Source organism: Lagenorhynchus albirostris, chromosome 16 (genome assembly GCF_949774975.1).
Source record: "Lagenorhynchus albirostris chromosome 16, mLagAlb1.1, whole genome shotgun sequence".
Lineage (NCBI taxonomy): Eukaryota > Metazoa > Chordata > Mammalia > Artiodactyla > Delphinidae > Lagenorhynchus > Lagenorhynchus albirostris.
The window spans coordinates 22,783,979-22,803,762 of record NC_083110.1 but is presented as its reverse complement, the minus strand read 5'-3'; the positions used below and the strand labels follow the sequence as shown (position 1 = coordinate 22,803,762).

The 19,784-nt window shown below is 51.9% G+C and overlaps 1 protein-coding gene across 4 annotated transcripts in view; it reads right to left on the bottom strand.

Moving 5' to 3' along the window:
• PALD1 (phosphatase domain containing paladin 1) overlaps positions 1–19,784 on the bottom strand; it is an 83,955-nt gene that overhangs the window by 21,669 nt on the left and 42,502 nt on the right. For 3 of the 4 annotated variants that reach the window (XM_060126315.1, XM_060126313.1, XM_060126316.1), the window contains exons 4-17: positions 18,364–18,543; positions 17,111–17,275; positions 16,123–16,283; positions 15,851–15,926; positions 15,078–15,229; positions 14,610–14,709; positions 14,290–14,394; positions 12,270–12,365; positions 11,703–11,831; positions 11,088–11,204; positions 10,853–11,008; positions 10,358–10,540; positions 9,106–9,246; positions 8,800–8,871 (exon numbers count right to left, since the gene is read on the bottom strand). In XM_060126315.1, coding sequence (XP_059982298.1) covers positions 8,800–8,871; positions 9,106–9,246; positions 10,358–10,540; positions 10,853–11,008; positions 11,088–11,204; positions 11,703–11,831; positions 12,270–12,365; positions 14,290–14,394; positions 14,610–14,709; positions 15,078–15,229; positions 15,851–15,926; positions 16,123–16,283; positions 17,111–17,275; positions 18,364–18,543 — 1,833 coding nt within the window. The remainder of the gene's footprint in view (positions 1–8,799; positions 8,872–9,105; positions 9,247–10,357; positions 10,541–10,852; positions 11,009–11,087; positions 11,205–11,702; positions 11,832–12,269; positions 12,366–14,289; positions 14,395–14,609; positions 14,710–15,077; positions 15,230–15,850; positions 15,927–16,122; positions 16,284–17,110; positions 17,276–18,363; positions 18,544–19,784) is intronic. The other variant, XM_060126317.1, reaches the window with a different exon arrangement.

Sequence of the window (19,784 nt, the reverse complement as noted above, 5' to 3'; positions counted from 1 at the left end):
GTAGACGATGCTCAATGAACAAAAGACCAAAACCCTACCCAATTCAGCTCTTCTCTCAATCTGACCCATCTCCACAACTGGGCCCTAGCGGGATCGTGGCAGGCAGGGTGCTCCCTCACCCCTGCGTTTCTCAGAAGGAACTGGCCCAGGGCCGGCACACCGGCAGGGGTGGAGCTACAGCCCAGTGGGAAAAGAGGATCCATCACCTGGGAGGACCCTCGGCTAATCCGGCTCAGGCCACACCCGGATCCCAAGCGCTGAGTCGGACATCTCATTTGAGAGGAGTGTGGACCACAGGTAGGTCCCCAGGATGGCCCAGGGGCAGTTCCCCAGGCAGAGGGCTACAGCTTTTTCAAATGCAACAAACCAAACTCCTAGCCTCTCCCCCTAAATTGCTCCTCCCCTTGAATTCTTCATCTCCTTGGCTGTCACCAGCGCCAGCCAGAAACCTGAGGTCATCCTGGGTGTCTTCCCTCTTTGCCTCACAACCAATGGCCCCCAAGACCAGCCAATAGTGACTGGACTCCTGTTCACCAGGCGGCCCCCGCCTCACTCAGGCCCCAGGCTCTCCTCTCCACACCCTCCGCCACACACTGGCCTCCAGAATGAGAATCTGATCACGACCTCCCCTACTTCTCTGCTGGCCCCAAGGTTAAGGTCAAACACACAGTGTGGTCTTCCAGGGCCCTCACAGTCAGGGCCCCCACCTCAGCCCTGCCTCCTTCCATTCTGGCCAACTGCAGCCTTCCACAGGTCCTGCCCCTTCCAGACTCCCTCCTTTGCACGTTTGATCCCCTCTGCACACTATCCCCCCCCCAGCCCCAGGAGACTCACTCATCTTTCTAAAATGCACTCAAATGTCACCTCCTCCACGAAGCCCTCTTGGGCTCCCCCAGCTGCACCTTTGGCGCTCAGAACCAATGTCTATTTCAGCACTCTTCACAGTCTATTGAATGTTCCCCACTGGACTGTGGGCTCCACAGGCCTGAATTAATTACAAAGGAAGCTGGTCTAGACATCAGCATGTCTTGGGGTGGCTAAGGATGGGGATACAGGGGTATCCTTGGGTCACATGATGTAACTTTAGAACACAGATTCAGAGGTCAACTACCTGGCTTGTGCCCTGACCCCATCACCTCTCTGACGTGGTTCTGGGGTGATGAGCTTGGCTCCCAGCACCTCAGTTTCCTCATCTATCAAGTGGGAGTAGTAAGGGCACCTAACCCTTGGGAGCTGTGAAGGGTGAAGAAGGGAGCACACACAGAGCTCCTGGCACAGGACTGGGTGTGAGTAGAGAGAGTTCTAACTATCACATCTGAGGGACCGACGTGTAGACTTGGAAATAAACCCTCGTGTATACGGTCAAATGATTTTTGCAAAACCATTCGATGGGGAAGGGACATTCTTTTCAACAAATGGTGCTGGGAAAACTGGATATCCACATGCAAAAGAATGAACTTGGACCCTTACCTTATACCATATACAAAAATTAATTCAGACAGAAAGATAGACAAGAACAAAAGGCAGAGGGCTGCGTACCAGATGAAGGAACAAGATAAAACCCCAGAAAAACAACTAAATGAAGTGGAGACAGGCAACCTTCAGAAAAAGAATTCAGAATAATGATAGTGAAGATGACCCAGGACCTCGGAAAAAGAACGGAGGCAAAGATCAAGAAGATGTAAGAAATGTTTAACAAAGACCTAGCAGGATTAAAGAACAAACAAACAGAGATGAACATACAATAACTGAAATGAAAAATACACTAGAAGGAATCAATAGCAGAATAACTGAGGCAGAAGAACGGACAAGTGACCTGGAAGACAGAATGGTGGAATTCACTACCGTGGAACAGAATAAAGAAAAAAGAAATGAAGACAGCCTAAGAGACCTCTCAGACAACATTAAACGCAACAACATTCGCATTATAGGGGTCCCAGGAGGAGAAGAGAGAGAGAAAGGACCTGAGAAAATATTTGAAGAGATTATAGTCAAAAACGTGCCTAACATGGGAAAGGAAATAGCCACCCAAATCCACAAAGCGCAGAGAGTCCCAGGCAGGATAAACCCAAGGAGAAACACACCGAGACACACAGTAGTAATCAAACTGACAAAAATTAAAGACAAAGAAAAATTATTGAAAGGAGCAAGGGAAAAAAGACAAATAACATACAAGGGAACTCCCATAAGGTTAACAGCTGATTTCTCAGCAGAAACTCTAAAAGCCAGAAGGGAGTGGCATGACACATTTAAAGTGATGAAAGGGAAGAACCTACAACCAAGATTACTCTACCCGGCAAGGATCTCATTCAGATTCAATGGAGAAATCAAAAACTTTACAGATAAGCAAAAGCTAAGAGAATTCAGCACCACCAAACCAGCTCTACAACAAATGCTAAAGGAACTTCTCTAAGTGGGAAACACGGAGAAAAAAGGACCTACAAAAACAAACCCAATGGGCTTCGCTGGTGGCGCAGTGGTTGAGAGTCCGCCTGCTGATGCAGGGGACGTGGGTTCGTGCCCCGGTCTGGGAGGATCCCACATGCCGCGGAGCGGCTGGGCCCGTGAGCCATGGCCGCTGAGCCTGCGTGTCCGGAGCCTGTGCCCCGCAACAGGAGAGGCCACAGAGGTGAGAGGCCCACGTACTACAAAAAAAAAAAAAAAAAAAAAACCAAAACAATTAAGAAAATGGTAATAGGAACATACATATCGATAATTACCTTAAACGTGAATGGATTAAATGTCCAACCAAAAGACACAGGCTCACTGAATGGATACAAAAACATGACCCATATATATGCTGTCTACAAGAGACCCACTTCAGACCTAGGGACACATACACACTGAAAGTGAGAGGATGGAAAAAGATATTCCATGCAAATGGAAATCAAAAGAGAGCTGGAGTAGCAATACTCATATCAGATAAAAGACTTTAAAAAAAAGAACGTTACAAGAGGCAAGGAAGGACACTACATAATGATCAAGGGATCAATCCAAGAAGAAGATATAACAATTATAAACATATATGCACCCAACATAGGAGCACCTCAATACATAAGGCAACTGCTAACAGCTATAAAAGAGGAAATCGACAGTAACACAATAACAGTGGGGGACTTTAACACCTCACTTACACCAATGGACAGATCATCCAAACAGAAAATTAATAAGGAAACACAAGCTTTAAATGACACAATAGACCAGATAGATTTAATTGATATTTATAGGACATTCCATCCAAAAACAGATTACACTTTCTTCTCAAGTGTACATGGAACATTCTCCAAGATAGTTCACATCCTGGGTCACAAATCAAGCCTCAGTAAATTTAAGAAAATTGAAATCATATCAAGCATCTTTTCTGACCACAATGCTATGAGATTAGAAATCAATTACAGGGAAAAAAAACATAAAAAACACAAACACATGGAGGCTAAACAATACGTTACTAAATAGGATCACTGAAGAAATCAAACAGGAAATCAAAAAACACCTAGAGACAAATTACAACGAAAACATGATGATCCAAAACCTACGGGACCTATGGGATGCAGCAAAAGCAGTTCTAAGAGGGAAAAAGAAACAAGAAAAATCTCAAATAAACAATCTAACCTTACACCTAAATGAACTAGAGAAAGAAGAACAAATAAAACTCAAAGTTAGTAGAAGGAAAGAAATCATAAAGATCAGAACAGAAATAAATGAAACAGAAACAAAGAAAACAATGGCAAAGATCAATAAAACTAAAAGCTGGTTCTTTGAGAAGATAAACAAAATTGATAAACCATTAGCCAGACTCATCAAGAAAAGAAGGGAGAGGACTCAAATCAATAAAATTAGAAATGAAATAGGAGAAGTTAAAACAGACACCAAAGAAATACAAAGCATCCTAAGAGACTACTACAAGCGACTCTATGCCAACAAAATGGACAACCTGGAAGAAATGGACTAATTCTTAGAAAAGCATAACGTTCTGAGACTGAACCAGGAAGAGACAGAAAATATGAACAGGCCAATCACAAACACTGAAATTGAAACTGTGATTAAAAATCTTCCAACAATCAAAAGCCCAGGACCAGATAGCTTCACAGGCTAATTCTGTCAAACATTTAGAGAAGCGCTAACACCCGTCCTTCTCAAACTCTTTCAAAAAATTGCAGAGGAAGGAACACTCCCAAACTCATTCTATGAGGCCACCATCACCCTGATACCAAAACCAGACAAAGATAATACAAAAAAATTACAGACCAATATCACTGATGAATATAGACACAAAAATCCTCAACAAAATACTAGCAAACAGAATCCAACAACAGATTAAAAGGATCATACACCATGATCAAGTGGGATTTATCCCAGGAATGCAAGGACTCTTCAATATATGCCAATCAATCAATGTGATACACCATATTAACAAAGTGAAGAATAAAAACCATATGATCATCTCAGTAGACGCAGAAAAAGCTTTTGACAATATTCAACACTCATTTACGATAAAAGCTCTCCAGAAAGTGGGCATAGAGGGAACCTACCTCAACATAATAAAGGCCATATATGACAAACCCACAGCAAACATCATTCTCAATGGTGAAAACCTGAAAGCATCTCCTCTAAGATCAGGAACAAGACAAGGATGTCCATTCTCGCCGCTATTACTCAACATAGTTTTAGAAATCCTAGCCATGGCAATCAGAGAAGAAAAAGAAACAAAAGGAATACAAGTGGAAAAGAAGAAGTAAAACTGTCACTGTTTGCAGATGACATGATACTATACATAGAGAATCCTAAAGATGCCACCAGAAAACTACTAGACCCAATCAATGAATTTGGTAAGGTTGCAGGATACAAAATTAACGCACAGAAATCTCGTGCATTCCTGTACACTAATGATGAAAAATCTGAAAGAGAAATTAAGGAAACACTCTCATATACCACTGCAGCAAAAGGAAAAGAATACCTAGGAGTAAACTTACCTAAGGAGACAAAAGACCTGTATGCAGAAAACTATAAGACACTGATGAAAGAAATTAAAGATGATACAAATAGAGGGAGAGATATACCATGTTTTTGGATTGGAAGAGTCAATATTGTGAAAATGACTATACTACCCAAAGCAATCTATAGATTCAATGCAATCCCTGTCAAATTACCAATGGCATTTTTTTACAGAACTAGAACAAAAAATCTTAAAATCTGTATGGAGACACAAAAGACCCCAAATAGCCAAAGCAGTCTTGAGGGAAAAAAATGGAGCTGGAGGAATCAGACTCCCTGACTTCAGACTATACTACAAAGCTACACTAATCAAGACAATAATGGTATGGCACAAAAATAGAACTACAGATCAATGGAATGGGATAGAAAGCCCAGAGATAAATCCATGCACCTATGGTCAACTAATCTATGACAAAGGAGGCAAGGACATACAATGGAGAAAAGACAGTCTCTTCAATAAGTGGTGCTGGGAAAACTGGACAGCTACATGTAAAAGAATGAAATTAGAACACTCCCTAATACCATACACAAAAATAAACTCAAAATGGACCTAAATGTTAAAACTGGACCCTATAAAAGTCTTAGAGGAAAACATAGTAAGAACACTCTGTGACATAAATCACAGCAAGATCTTTTTTGATCCACCTCCTAGAGTAATGGAAATAAAAACAAAAATAAACAAATGGGACCTAATGAAACTTAAAAGCTTTTGCAAAGCAACAGAAACTGCAAACAAGATGAAAAGACAACCCTCAGAATGGGAGAAAATATTTGCAAACGAATCAACAGACAAAGGATTAATCTCCAAAATATATAAATAGCTCACACAGCTCAATATTAAGAAAGCAAACAACCCAATCCAAAAACGGGCAGAAGACCTAAATAGACATTTCTCCAAAGAAGACATACAGGTGGCCAAGAAGCACATGAAAAGCTGCTCAACATCACTAATTATTAGAGAAATGCAAATCAAAACTACAATGAGGTATCACCTCACACCAGTTAGAATGGGCAACATCAGAAAATCTACAAACAACAAATGCTGGAGAGGATACGGACAAAAGGGAACCCTCTTGCACTGTTGGTGGGAATGTAAATTGATACCGCCGCTACGGAGAACAGTATGGAGGTTCCTTAAAAAACTAAAAATAGAATTAACATATGACCTAGCAATCCCACTACTGGGCATATACCCAGAGAAAACCATAATTCAAAAAGACACATGGGGGCTTCCCTGGTGGCGCAGTGGTTGAGAGTCCGCCTGCTGATGCAGGAGACACGGGTTCGTGCCCCGGTCCAGGAAGATCCCACATGCCGCGGAGCGGCTGGGCCCATGAGCCATGGCCGCTGAGCCTGCGCGTCCGGAGCCTGTGCTCCACAACAGGAGAGGCTACAACAGTGAGAGGCCCGCGTACTGCAAATAAAAAAAAAAAAGAAAAAGACACATGCACCCCAATGTTCACTGCAGCACTATTTACAATAGCCAGGTCATGGAAGCAACCTAAATGCCCACCGACAGACAAATGGATAAAGAAGATGTGGTACATATATTCAATGGAATATTACTCAGCCATAAAAAGGACCGAAATTGGGTCATTTGTAGAGACGTGGATGGATCTAGAGACTGTCATACAGAGTGAAGTAAGTCAGAAAGAGAAAAACAAATATTGTAATATTAACACATATATGTGGAACCTAGTAAAATGGCACAGATGAACCGGTTTGCAGGGCAGACATAGAGACACAGATGGAGAGAACAAACGTATGGACACCAAGGGGGGAAAGTGGTGGTGGTGGGGTGGTGGTGTGATGAATTGGGAGATAGGGATTGACATATATACACTAATATGTATAAAATGGATAACTAATAAGAACCTGCTATATAAAAAAATTAAACTAAAAAAATAAAATTAATTCAAAATGGATCAAAGACCTCAATGTAAGAGCTAAAACCATAAAATTCTTAGAAGAAAAGCTTCATAACATTGCATTTAGCAATGACTTCTTGGATATGACACCAAAAGCACAGGAAACAAGAAAAAACAAATTGATTTTCATCAAAATTAAAAATTTTTGCATGAAAGGACACTATCAATAGAGTAAAAAGGCAACCCACCGAACTATCACGTATCTAACAAGGGATTGATATCCAGAATATATAAAGAGTTCCTACAACTCAACAATAACAAAACAACCCAAATCAAAATGGGCAAAGAATTCAGATAGGAATTTCTCCAAGAAAGATACAAAAATGGCCATAAAACAAATGAAACAATGTTCAACATCACTAGTCGGTGGGGAAATTCAAATCAACACCACAGTGAGATGTCACTTCATACCTACTAGGAAGGCTATTATCAAAAAAAAAAAAAAAAAAAAACAGAAAACAACAAGTGTTGGCAAGAATGTGGAGGAATTGGAACCCTTGTGCTTTGCTGGCAGGAATGTATATGGTGCAGCTGCTGTGGAAAACAATATGGCAGTTCCTCAAAATTTAAACAGTGAATTACCAGTTGATCCAGTGATTCCACTTCTGGAATTGAAAGCAAAGACTCAAACAGATATGTGTACACCCATGTTCACAGCAGCGTGATTCACAGTAGCCCAAAGGTGAAGACAACTTAAGTGCCCACGGACAGATGAATGGATAAACAAAATGTGGTTGATACTTACAATGGAATGCTACTCAGCCTTTTAAAAATGCAAATTGTGACATATGCTACACCACGGATGAAACTGGATGCTATTATGCTAAGTGCAATAAGCCAGTCACAAAAGGACAAATACTGTATGATTCTCCTCACATGAGGTATGTAAAACAGTCAAATTCATAGAGATAGAAAGTGGAATGGTGGCTGCCAGGGGCTGGGGGAGGGGAGATGGGCAGTTGGTGTTTAATGGATAGGGTCAATTTGGCCTAAGGAAAAAGTTCTGGAGATGGTGGTGATGGTTGCACAATAATGTGAATGTACTTAATGCCACAGAGCTGTACACTGAAAAATGGTTAAAATGGTAAATTTTGTGTTATGTACGTTTTAGCACAATAAGAAATTAAAAAGAAAAGAATCAGTGAATCAGCCAGAAGAAGGAAGAGAGAAGTGGTCCAGGGCAAGGGAAAAGCACATGCAAAGGCCCAGAAGCTGAAAGCGCTTGGTGAGTTTGAGGAGCTGCATGGAGGCCAGGGTGTCAGGACAGTAGGGAGGGCAGGGAAGGGGCACTGGCCAGGCCGGCCAGGTAGGCAGGAGCCGACCACAGCACCGACACCGGGCAGCCACGTGCCAACTCTGAGTTCCACTTGCCCCATGTGTAAGACGAGGATGCTGCCACCTCCTTACAAGGTGTCAGAGAACATGACATGAGGCACATGAGGTGCAATACATGGATGGCTAAATGTGAGACGTTAGCACTGTCCATCCAGTGCCCTGAATTGAAATGGGGGTGGGGTGGGGTGGTCCGGGGCCCGGCACCAGGGTCACCAACCACAGCTGGGTCCCAGGTGCCCGTGAGGTGGTCGTCAGTGTTACCCAGACAAGATGGTGGCCAGGAGCCCAGCAGCAGGGCCAGGAGGAGTGGGGGGGGATCCGCCCCCTCTTCTCCAAACACCATCTGCCGGGGCCCAGAGCCAAGCTACCCTGTGCCCTGTTTGCTCATCTGTGAAATGGGGACAGGGAAGGACTGATACGATGAGGTAGAGTAGGGTAATGGCCTTAGGAGGAGCTTTGAAGATCTCCCCCCAACCTGCCAGCAAGACTCACCCCTCCCCTCCCCCAGGTATCCCCTGGGCACCCCACGGGGCGTGCTCACCTCAAACTCGCCCTTGGTGAACTTGGCATCGGGCACGCTCACGAGCTCCTCCTCGCCCACCTCGGGGAAGCCCTAAGGGAGGACAGCTGCTGGGACCGGAAGCATGGCTACCAGACCGCACCCTCCCCCAGCTCTGCCCACAGCTGGAGCCCGTGCCGGGGGTCTGCCAGCCCACGCGCCGTCTGCCCAGGGCTGATGAGAGGGGGCTCTGGGACCACACCTTCCTGCCACAGCCAGGGTCCCCAGGGGCCAAATGCCCACGCTGCCTGGGCAGAGCCCTGTCCTCACACAGGAGGCCACACATACTCGGATGTGCCAGAAGGCAAGCACGGCCACCACCATGGCGGTCGTGGTCCGGCCCTGGCCGCTGAGGCAGCTGAACACGAAGCCGGAACCCGGGTCCTTGGCGAGGGCAGCCTGCAGGGTCCCCAGCAGCCGGTCGAAATCCTGCACAGGGAGACCGAGGTCTGAGTCAGTGGGTACTCCCAGCTGCACAGACTCCCAAGATGGCCCATCCCTCCAAATGGCAACCCTGGCAGCTGTCCTGGGAGCGTTTGCCCCGAGCCTGGCTGTGTCAGGCTCACAACCTTGTGTGCACATACACTCAGCTCACTGCAGTACACGCAAGGCCACGTGCACGTAAACAGCCACACTCCCATATAACCAGGCACTGGACGTACGAGCAGACACGGGCACACACCTGAGGTTCCTGGTGCCCACCATCTGCCAGGTAGAACAAGCACATTCCTATGTGCTGCGCCCCCGGGTTGCACGTGGACCCCCCCCACCGCCCTACTGCCCACCTGAGGTGGACCCAACCCAGATCCCAGTTTGAGGGCAGTCCCAACCTCAGCCAATCACTGCAGCGTGAGACCACCAGAGGGCAACAAACTACGGGCAGCCAGACCCACAGAGCAAAGTGAGGGGGCCACACAAGCCCCGTCACCACCCGTCTCACAGACAGACAGACAGACACAGGCGCATCACCCAAAGAACTGACACATCACACAGGCACACAGCGACCCCCACACGACACAGGCCAGGCACACACACCACACAAACCTTAAAGACCCACAGACCGTACAGACATTCACAGGCATAAACCTACAGATACCACATGCACACAGAACTCCCTCAGTCACACACAGCATTCCCCAGCACCCTCCTCCACAAACCCCCTACACACACACCACACAGCTCCCCACCAGACACGCTCTCCATGTGTCCCCCAGTAAAGACAAGTGGCACAGCACAGCCTCCACAGACAGACACACCACACACACTCTCCACAACCACACCCACTCTGAACACACACAGACATGCTCACCCACCCCACACACACCTACAACACATAATACACACACAAACGGCACGCGCGCGCACGCAAACACGAAGCTTGGCAGGCGTGTGAATAAACCACCTAGGCCGACCTGAAACCCTGCAGAACAAGCTCTTAGTCCCTCTGGGGAGCTGTGCCCACAGCCAAGGCCCAGGCCCGAGGGAGGCAGGGGGGGCGTCCTCTCCCTCCCCAGAGGCCTCAGCCACGCAGCCCCCTCACCTCCTCGCGGGGGGCACAGAAGTCTGGCATGGGGACGCGGTGGTAGGTAAGGCCGGGGCAGGCCCCGCGGTGCTGGCTGAAGACCTCCTGCGTCGTGAGGCATGTCTGGAACCTGCGGGTCCGCGGGCCCTGGGTGCCTGCGGGAGGCATGCTCAGGTGGGCCTTCAGCTGGGTCTCCAGGTTCTAGGGGAGGGTGGGACGGAGGGCTCAGGCCACGCGGCAGCCCCCAGGCCAGCCCTGGAAGACCAGCACCTCTGCGGCCAGGATAGTCCTGGCTTCCGGGCCCATCCCTCCCCCTTTTCAAGCCTCAAGGTTTATAACCAGACCCGGGGCTGCAAGGGAGTCCTGAGTCAGCCACTCCCTGAGACCGCTCCTCTCGGGGCCTCAGTTTCTTCATCTGTACAAAAGGAGCACAGAAGCTTCTGAAGACCCTTTCAGGCCAAGTCCCCAGAAGGCCTCCAAGGCAGGGGTGCGTACAAGGCAGGAGGGTCTCACCTCCACCTGGCTAGGGGCCGTGGGGGGCCCAGGCCACCGCAGGCTGTGGGTGCGCCCGTCACACTCCAGCACAGCCTCCTCTCTCAGGTTGACCCACACGACCTGCTGCAGCTTCCTCTTAGTGTCGGTCAAGTAGGCCAAGATACTCCCCAGGGCCTGGGGGGACAGATGGCCGTCAGTGCAAGAGCTCAAACCCCTTCTCCTCACCCCATAAGTGGGCCCCCTGGCTGGTCACCTTGGCACTGGGCTGGGCCGTGCCATAGATGGGCAAACGGGGCACCCGCCGAAAGTTGGCCACGTCCATCTCTCTGACGGTGCTGAGTGCGTCCGGGGAGACGAGGTCATCTGCCCCCTGTTGGGAGAGAAGCAAGCCTGGGACCCTCAGCGGCCGACTGAGGTTCAGAACCTGGCCCCAGGTGGGCATGGGGAGCGGGGTGTGAGACCAGCACTTGACAGTTTAGAAAGCACTTTTGCACACTTGGAGCCTCAGAACCACCCTGGCAAGGGCAAGTGCAATGGTGCCCACTCTCCAGATTAGGAAGCTGAGGCTCAAAGATGAGAGGCTGGTGGCAAAGATACCAGAACCAGGTCTCCTGACTCCCAGCCCAGAGCGCTTGGCGTTGAGAATGAGGAGTGGGTACTGGAACGTAGCCAGAGCTGCAAATGCTTCTTAGGGCCTGAGAATGGCCCCATTTTGTTCACAGGAGGATCCCATCACCGCACGGACCATCCACCCTTTGCTTCCTGTGAGGGCAATGCTTAGCCCAACCCCACAGGAACCAAGGCTGTAATCAACCCCGGGGCCAGCCCACACCCACGCCCACTTCCCCAGCCAGCCAGGCACACTCACCAGGGAGCCGGTGGTGATGAGGTCCCCAGGGGCCACAGGCCCCGCTGAGCTTAGTGTCACAGGCAGGCGGTACAGTTCGGGACGGGCACACAGCCAGCGGCTGAAACTGAGGGCAAAAGCCAACGGGTACTGCAGCCCGAGGCAGGGAGAGACGGGAGTTCAGGGTCACATGGCCATCCCAAACTCTCCCTGCCTGCCCTCTGGTCGGGGGACCCCAAGAGATACCCATCACGGCCCAGGGCAGGGATGAGGGGCTGGGGAGAGAGGACCAGCATATCCGAAGCGAGATCCCTCCAGGCCCCGATGCCCTGGCTAAGGGTACAGAGATGGGCCCAGAGGAAAGAGACGTGGGGCCTCCCTTTGCCTGACCTGCTCGGGGACCATCCCTCTATCTGGGTCTCTCCTTGCCTCCCCCAAACCCGCCTTCCTCTGGAACCAACACACATGTCCCCACTCCCCTCCCCGGCTCCACAGGGGTCCCCATCAACCCCATGCCAGTCACTGGGTGGGGAGTCTGGAGGGGCCCCAGGAGAAAGGGGGATGGGTCCGCTCATCCCCCTACCCCACCTGCTCATGGAGATAGTAGTTAAACAGGACCAGGTAGAAGTATCGCTCCAGGCTCCGCAGCGCCCTCTGCCGGACACTGCGCTGGCTGCCGCTTTCCTGAGAGGAAGGGACCAGGAAGGAGGGGGGGCAGTAAAGATGGGGCTGCTAAGCCACCCATCCCCATCCCCAGAAGGCAGGAGTTAAGCCTCAGAAATTCCCATTAGACAATCTACCCCCACCCTTCATAACCCTGTTTCGCCAGGTTGGAAGTTCTTCCAACCCTATCCCATTTGCTGTGGTTTATCCATGGTGCAGGAAGAGCTACTGGTGACCCCCAGGAGGCACTACAGCTCTCGGTGAGGCTCTGTGCCCAGAGACAGGCTGGGCCTCGCCGCTTTGCTCCAATGCCACCCACCATGCAGGGTCGCCCACAATCCGTGTTGAAGCAGCAAGTGTATAAACACCCTTCCCTGAACCAGAGGCCCTCGCTTAAGAGCTGCGACCCTCCCCACCCCAGCGTCCTCTGGGCAGGGGGCTGTCACAGAAAATTCCAAGGGTCCCTCTCTTCACCTTCGGATCTCAGGCTTCTCCTGCTGAGTCAGCACCACCTTCTGGAGGGCAAGTGAGATTCGTACAGGCCCGAAAAAAAGGTCATGCCCTTGGATGAAATTTAACCCCATCTTTGGGAATCCAGGACAGAGGTCAGCAAACTTTTATTTCTATAAAAGGCCAGACAGTAAATTTTCTAGGCTTGTGGGCTACACGATCTGCCTTGCAACAGCTGGACTCTGCCACGGCAGCATAAGAGAGCCAGAGACGGTACATAAATGGATGGGCAAGACCTCGTTCCAACAAAACTTATTATCAAAACAGGTGGCGGGTTGGATTTAGCCCGTGGGCCATCGTCTGTCAACCCCTAATCTAGACCTTATAAGGGGAAAAATCCTAAATACACAAAAGCCTCATCGTCATGAAGTAGTTCAATGCGAAGTACTTACTTTGACCCCACTGAGCAACTAGAGGGGGCCTGATGATCACAGCAGGTGACGGCCAGGAGGAACACCTGCTCTGCCAGGCGCCCTTCTGAGGCCTTATGACCTGAGCTCACCTAATCCTCACAACAACCCTATGGGGTAGTTATTGTGAGTTGCCTCATTTTACAAGTGGGGAAACTGAGGCACAGAGCAGTGAAGCAGGTTGCCCAGGTCCACACGCCTCTAGGTGGCAGAGCCAGGAACAGAAAGAACTCAGGCAACCGGGCCAGAGCTCTGCTCCTAACCTGTCGGGCCAATGATGGCTGAGCCTCACAATGGCTTTGGTTCCACAGCCAGTAAACCTCAACAACGATAAGCAGGTATGACATGGAAGAGACGGGGTTACATGAAATAAGCAGGACATAGACGTGCCCTAGGCAACCTACAAAAGAACATCAGAGATATGAAAACTGAAGGAAGGCAGCCAAAATGCTCACGGCAGCTGGACTTGGATGACAGGCAGTTTTATTCCTTCTCTAATTTCTCAATTTTCTATGATATAATGTTGCTTTTAAAACACTTTTTTAAGTGTTAAAGAAGAAAAAGACTCTGCGGGCTTTAGATTCTTTCCACGCGCTGTGTGCGAACAAGCCAACCTCCTCTCCCCAGAGCACAGGGACAGGCCCGCTGAGACAGCCCAGAGCCCGTCACTCTTGCAGAATCAGCGGCTGTACCAAACCTTGGCCTTCCCAAAGAACAGCGAGGGTTTTTATGTGCAGGGGGAGCCGGGAGCAGCCTGGGAAGTATCTGGAGCCAGAGGCCCCCAGCACCTTGCCAGCAGCCCCTTCCTCCATCCTGTTTATTCTGCAGCAAGGGGTCCTGGTCAGGGAAAGTAAACTTCCTCTCTTCCTGCAGGCCCAGCTCCCCATCTCCCCTTCCTCTGAAAACTGCTCTGCTCATGGGAGAAGCAGCAATTAGGAAAAGCCAGTCTGAAGGGGGCCAGTCAACAGGCCCAACCAAACAAGGCTGCCGGGCTCAGGCAAAAGCAGCGGCTCTCGGTGCCTCACCTGAGCCGGGGTCTCCGGCGGGCTGCCTTCCAGCTCCCTCCGGTGTTCCAAGACTACTTCCTTCAGGTCGTGCAACTCTGCACAGGCGGTGATGGCTCTGTCCACCTGGTGCCAGAGACCAGGGCAGGGAAGAGGGGACGGCAGCAGGGATGGAGCAGGGCCATGGAAAGATGGCAGGAGGTAGAAGAGAAGAGAGGGGGAAAGAGAATGACTGGCCGGGAAGGGAAGGAGCGGGCAGGGGAGGAAGAGGCCCCCCAGTGAGGGGAGCGAGTGCCCCTCCACGGCCCCGCCCCAGCTCCTTGCCCAGCCCCCTCGCTCACCTCCTCCACCATCCTCCTCCCCTGGGGCACCACGTGGAGAAAGCTCTGGACCACCTGGAGCTGCTCCATGGGCAGTGGCTTGGTCTTCGTAGGGGCAGCCCTGACAGGGAGGGGCAGTACCCTCATCAGCGCTCCCACAGGCCTGGAGGACGCCCCGCTGTCGACACCCTCCCATTCACCTGGCCGATGAGAGGCACCGGACTACATGCTCCAAGTTTTCCTTCCAAATCAGTTGGGGAGGCAAGAGGCGTTTGTTCCACTGGGGAAACTGGGGCCCAGAAAGGCCAAGGGACTTTCTCCAGGTCAGCCAGTGAAGTCTGCAGCAAACTGGGAAGTGAACCCCAGCTGCCCAACTTCCAGCTGTAGCTCTGGGCTTCTGACGTGTCCCCGGCAACGTGGAGCAGCCCTGCCCTCCCCTCTCCTTATCCCCACAGTCCCCTGGGGCACTGGGTCCCACGAGCCACTCACTCCGGCCTCGAGGCAGTCCCACTGTGGTGAAGCAGGATGAGGGTGCCCAGAACCATGCCCAGGTTGGTCCTGCCCACGCCCGTCTGGCAGCTGAAGAGGAGAGCAGGGGGAGGCCCGTGGGCCTCTCGGAGCAGCAGCAGGCTGGGGGTCTCCTGGGGAAGGGCCACGAAGAGCAGGTAACGGCGTGACCAGAAAGCCCTCGGCTGAGGACCAAATTGGGGCTGGGGGATCATGACACGGGCCGCCCAGCCCCACGGCCCGATCTGCTCCACCTGCCCCAGGAGCACAGGCCCTGCCTCCTTCCCAGGGCCCTGGAGCTGAGAACTACTCAGAGGGGACAGGGCCACAGTTACTCTGCTGTGAGAGGCAAATTAAATACGGTGACCTCCCAAGGGGGTTGGGACAGAAACACCGGTACTCAGGAGATATCAGCTGAAGCCTGGAAGGTAAGAATTTTTAGTTCCAATATAGAAATGAGGAACTTGAGGCCTAGAAGTTAGGAGATCTGTCCAGGATCACACAGCAAGTTAGCAGCCAAGCCACAGCCAGAGTCCAGTCCTCCAGACGGTCAGCGCTGGGCTCTGTCATTAGAGAATGTACAAATACACACCCACACCAGACACACACACAGCCCACACACTCACGCCCTCAGCCTTCCTCCAGAAGCCACACCCACTAGGGCATCTCCATGGAGATGGGGCCTTGACACAGACTCACTCTCCAAGCACCTGCCCACCCTCCATGCTCCCAGCACCCCTCTTGCCCCCACTTACCCGGAGGACACTGATAAAGGCATCAAACTGGGCTTCCAGGGGGGCTCCTTGCTCTGGCAGGGGCAGACGGTGGTACCTGCGGGTGAGGGGGAGCGGCCCATCAGGCAGGCCACACACGCCGGACATCCCCTCACCCCCATATTCCCATGGGAGACACAGGCGTGGGGAACTCAGCCCAACCTGCAGATGGTGAGACTGAGGCCACAGCTGGAGAGCAGGCCCAGAGAGCACCCACACCCAGCACACTGGGGGCCTGTGCAGGCCCTCAGTACCTGTAGGTGGGCCGCAGGAAGAGGGGCCGCTTGTACACCTCCTGGGTCACGTGCACATCGTCCTCGCCCTTGACGGCCACGGCGTGGGGCTCCCCCCGCAGGTCTTCGGTGTTGTGGTACACGTAGTACTTGTTCTCGCTCAGCTGGGCAAAGTCGTGGATCTAGAGGAGGTAGGGGGTCAGAGGGCCATGATGGACTTTCCTGGCTGAGCTCTGGAGTGCCTAGGCCACACCGAGGCCATGGACAGGCTGCTTTCCCTCCAGGGAGAACTACACACCAGAGGTCCTCTCTGTGCCCTGGGAGCCCTGACGGGACCAGGGTGGCCGCTGGCCCGAGGGCAGCCACCCATGCCTGAGTTGACATGGCCCACACTGGGGCCAGGCTGGAAGGGCTTGGCCCGGTGGGCAGCAGGAATTGGCTAAACCGCCAGACTGAAGGACAGGAGGAAGCTCGGTCAGCTGGGAGCTAGAGGGGAGAAAGCCTGAGCTGCGGCCTCCGCTCCTGCCCGGGATGTCCCAGGGAGGTAGGGGACCCCATGACCCCCACACACTCTTTACACACCTCTGGGTGCCTCAACAGCCTCAGAGACCCTGACAAACCTCCCAGCTGTGAAGGAGGAGGACAGAGGAACCTCAGAAAGAGGCGCATGGAGAGAAGTGACCCAGCCCAGGCCTCACAGCTCACAGGAGGCTGAACTTGTCCTGGGGCTTTCAGTCTAGTGCTCTTTCTCCTCCACCAGACCCTTTTCTAAATAATGGTGCTGAGTTTGGAGGAGAAAAGCAGGGTGGGAAAGGGGCAGAGGCAAGCAGAGCCGAGAAGAGAAGTCCTTCCCCAGGCTGCCCGGGGCCAGCGTTGCAGCAGCCATTCACCCAAGCAGGGCAGAAAAGTGAGCGAGTGTGTGTCAGTGAGAGCAAAGCGGGGCTGGGCTCAACCCAGCTGTCCAAGGCCTACCGGGGGGCGGCCTCCCACCCACACCGCTGGCCCTCACCTCCTTCCGGATGGCCAGCTCCAAGCGCTCCACCTGGACCCCGGGTCCGAGGCCCTGGAGGTTCTCGTGAAGACTCTGCTTGTCTCGAGGCGTGTAGGGCACAAAGTCCTCATCAGCACGCAGAAACAGCACGGGCTCCTCCCGCACACAGAAGATGACGCACTCCTGCCGGGAACCCAAGAAGGAGGGAAGCGTCACCGCTCCCCCACCTCGGGGCCTCCAAGCTAGCCGCTCCCCCTCATCCCGGGCCCATCACCCCACTCTGCCCCTGCAACCTGAATCCTACCCCAGAAGCAAAGCTCAGTCCCAAGGCCACCGGCTCCTGACCTCCCTCCTCTCAGGGCCAAGAGCCCTTGATCTGAATCTTGTGGTGTTAACTCCTGCCCTGGATTAACGTTATCAGTGAATACATCTTTCTCCCTTTGTGGACTACAGGCTCCTTGCGGGCAGAATCATGTCCTTGTCATTTTCGTGTCCCCACAATTCCTAGCGCAGAGCCCTAGGTAAATCAAGTGCTTGATAAACATCAGCTGAAGAAGTGAATGCCCACCACCACCATGTAATCATGCATTCACTGAGCACCGTACAGACAGAGGGAGATGTGTGGGCAGGCCCCGCCCTGCAGAACTTGCTGGGAAGGTGGGATCCGTGCTCAGCTAACACCCCCTCCCCACTCTGGTTCACTAAGGACTCTCCATCTTAACCCAGGTCAAATCACACTCGGCTGCCCGCCATAAGCCTGCAATCACAGTGGACACTCATCCTCTGTCCTGGAGACACTCAAAACCCCACCTCCACATCAGGCAGGAGAGAGGAGGCATGTAAAGCAGGCGCGTGGAGTCCAGGGGTCTAGGTTTGTGTCTTGGGACACCACTCAGGGGCTGTGTCACTTATCCTCTCTGGGCCTCAGTTTCCTCCTCTGTAAAATGGGTGAATAACTGCCTCATAGGATTGACATGAGGACGTAAGTGTTAGCTGTGATCATCATCCTGTACGGTGTATAAGGGGCTTCTGACCTTGGGGCTCCCATGTCCACACAGGACAGTGCAATAAACATTCACCCAGAATTTCCCAGTCACGCTGACCACAGTGACCATAATGGCACTGCAGGCCTGGCAGGGCCTGGTCCTGGTCACCAGTCACCCTCCTTATGATACGGCCAGGCCCCTCCAGAGCCTCTGAAGTTGCCCCTCCTGGAACCCGTTTCCCCAGATTTGGGGGCTAGCCCCTGCATGGGAAATGGCCATGCTTACCCTGTGTCCGTCCTTCTGGAGTTTCTGAAGAACCCGCCTGAATCCTGAGAGGCTGGGCTGCCCCATGCCGAACACGGTGAGCCCGCCCCGCACCTGCCGGAAGTTGGGGGCCCCACAGCTCTGCAAAGTGCCCAGCACGTCCATCTTCTCTGCAACATCCCGCACCAGGAAGTAGCGGCCCTGGCAGGGGGAGAGCCACAGGGGGTCACTCAGATGACTCTGGGACGTCTTCTACAAACAGGGCTCTGTCCCAGGCCCCAGGGGATGGGGAGCAGGGAGAGGGGGTGGGGGACATGGTCCTCAAGTTGTCTGCTGACTCGTGGAAAAAGTAGACAAAATACGTGACTATCCGTGATGCCAGGAGGAGTGTCGTACTGTGTGGGAAAAGGAAAGGCAACTCCTCCTGAGGGGGAATCCAAAAAGGCTTCATGCAGGAAGTGGCATCTGAGCCTGGCCTTGAAGAAGGAGAGCAGGGAGAGGTACTCCAGGGACATGAAACAGAAGACCAAAGCTGCCTCTAGGATGGGCCTGCAGCTCCCCGGGCACACAGCAAACATCTCTCATACCCAGAGGAAGCTCATGGAAAAGGGGCTCGAGTAGGGAGTCACAGCTGGGGCACCAAGAATCAACCAGGAGAGAACTGCTAGCCACTTCCTAGAGGCCTGCGGCTCTGGGAATGGGCAGGTTTCTCCCCTCCCCAGCTGGGGAGGCAGTGACTACAGAGAAAAGAGGAAAACACTACTCAGGGATCAGGTGAAAGCAGGAGGAACCAGAAGACACATTCCTGGGCAAAAAGGAACCATGAGGTCATCTCATCCACCTGTTCACCCATCTACCCGTCCACTGCCACCTCCTACCCGGACCCTTTTTCAACAAATACAGTTTAATCATCATGATTATCATTCATTCATTCATTCATTCATTCACTATTTATTGAGCACCTACATTATACCCAAGCACTGTTCTAGGGCCTGGGGCTACAGCAGTGAACAAGACACATGAAAAGTCATCTGCCCTTGTAGAGTTTACTTTCCAGGGGATATTTAAGGCAAAAAAAAAAAAAAGATACAAAGACAGATAGATAGATGTACATGTACATCTACATCTCTCTACATTCCAGAGCAGTTCTGAAACTTCAAAAGAGAATGGGATGGAGAGCCTGCAGGGAGCCGTCTGGGGTCCCAGGTCCTTCAGGCCCCCTTCTCTGTTCTCCCTGGTGCTCTGAGAGAGAGGTGTGGGCAGGCTGGGGGCCAGGCAGGGGACAGATGGGGACAGAAGAGCAGGGGGCTCCACAGGGCAGGAGGAACAGGGCCCAGGAAACCAGGGGGTGAGAGGAAGTGGGATCAGGACCCCAGAGGGTGGGGTGAGGCAGTGAAGCAGAGAAGGGGGACAGTGTGGAAAGCAGGAGGAGATTAGGGAGG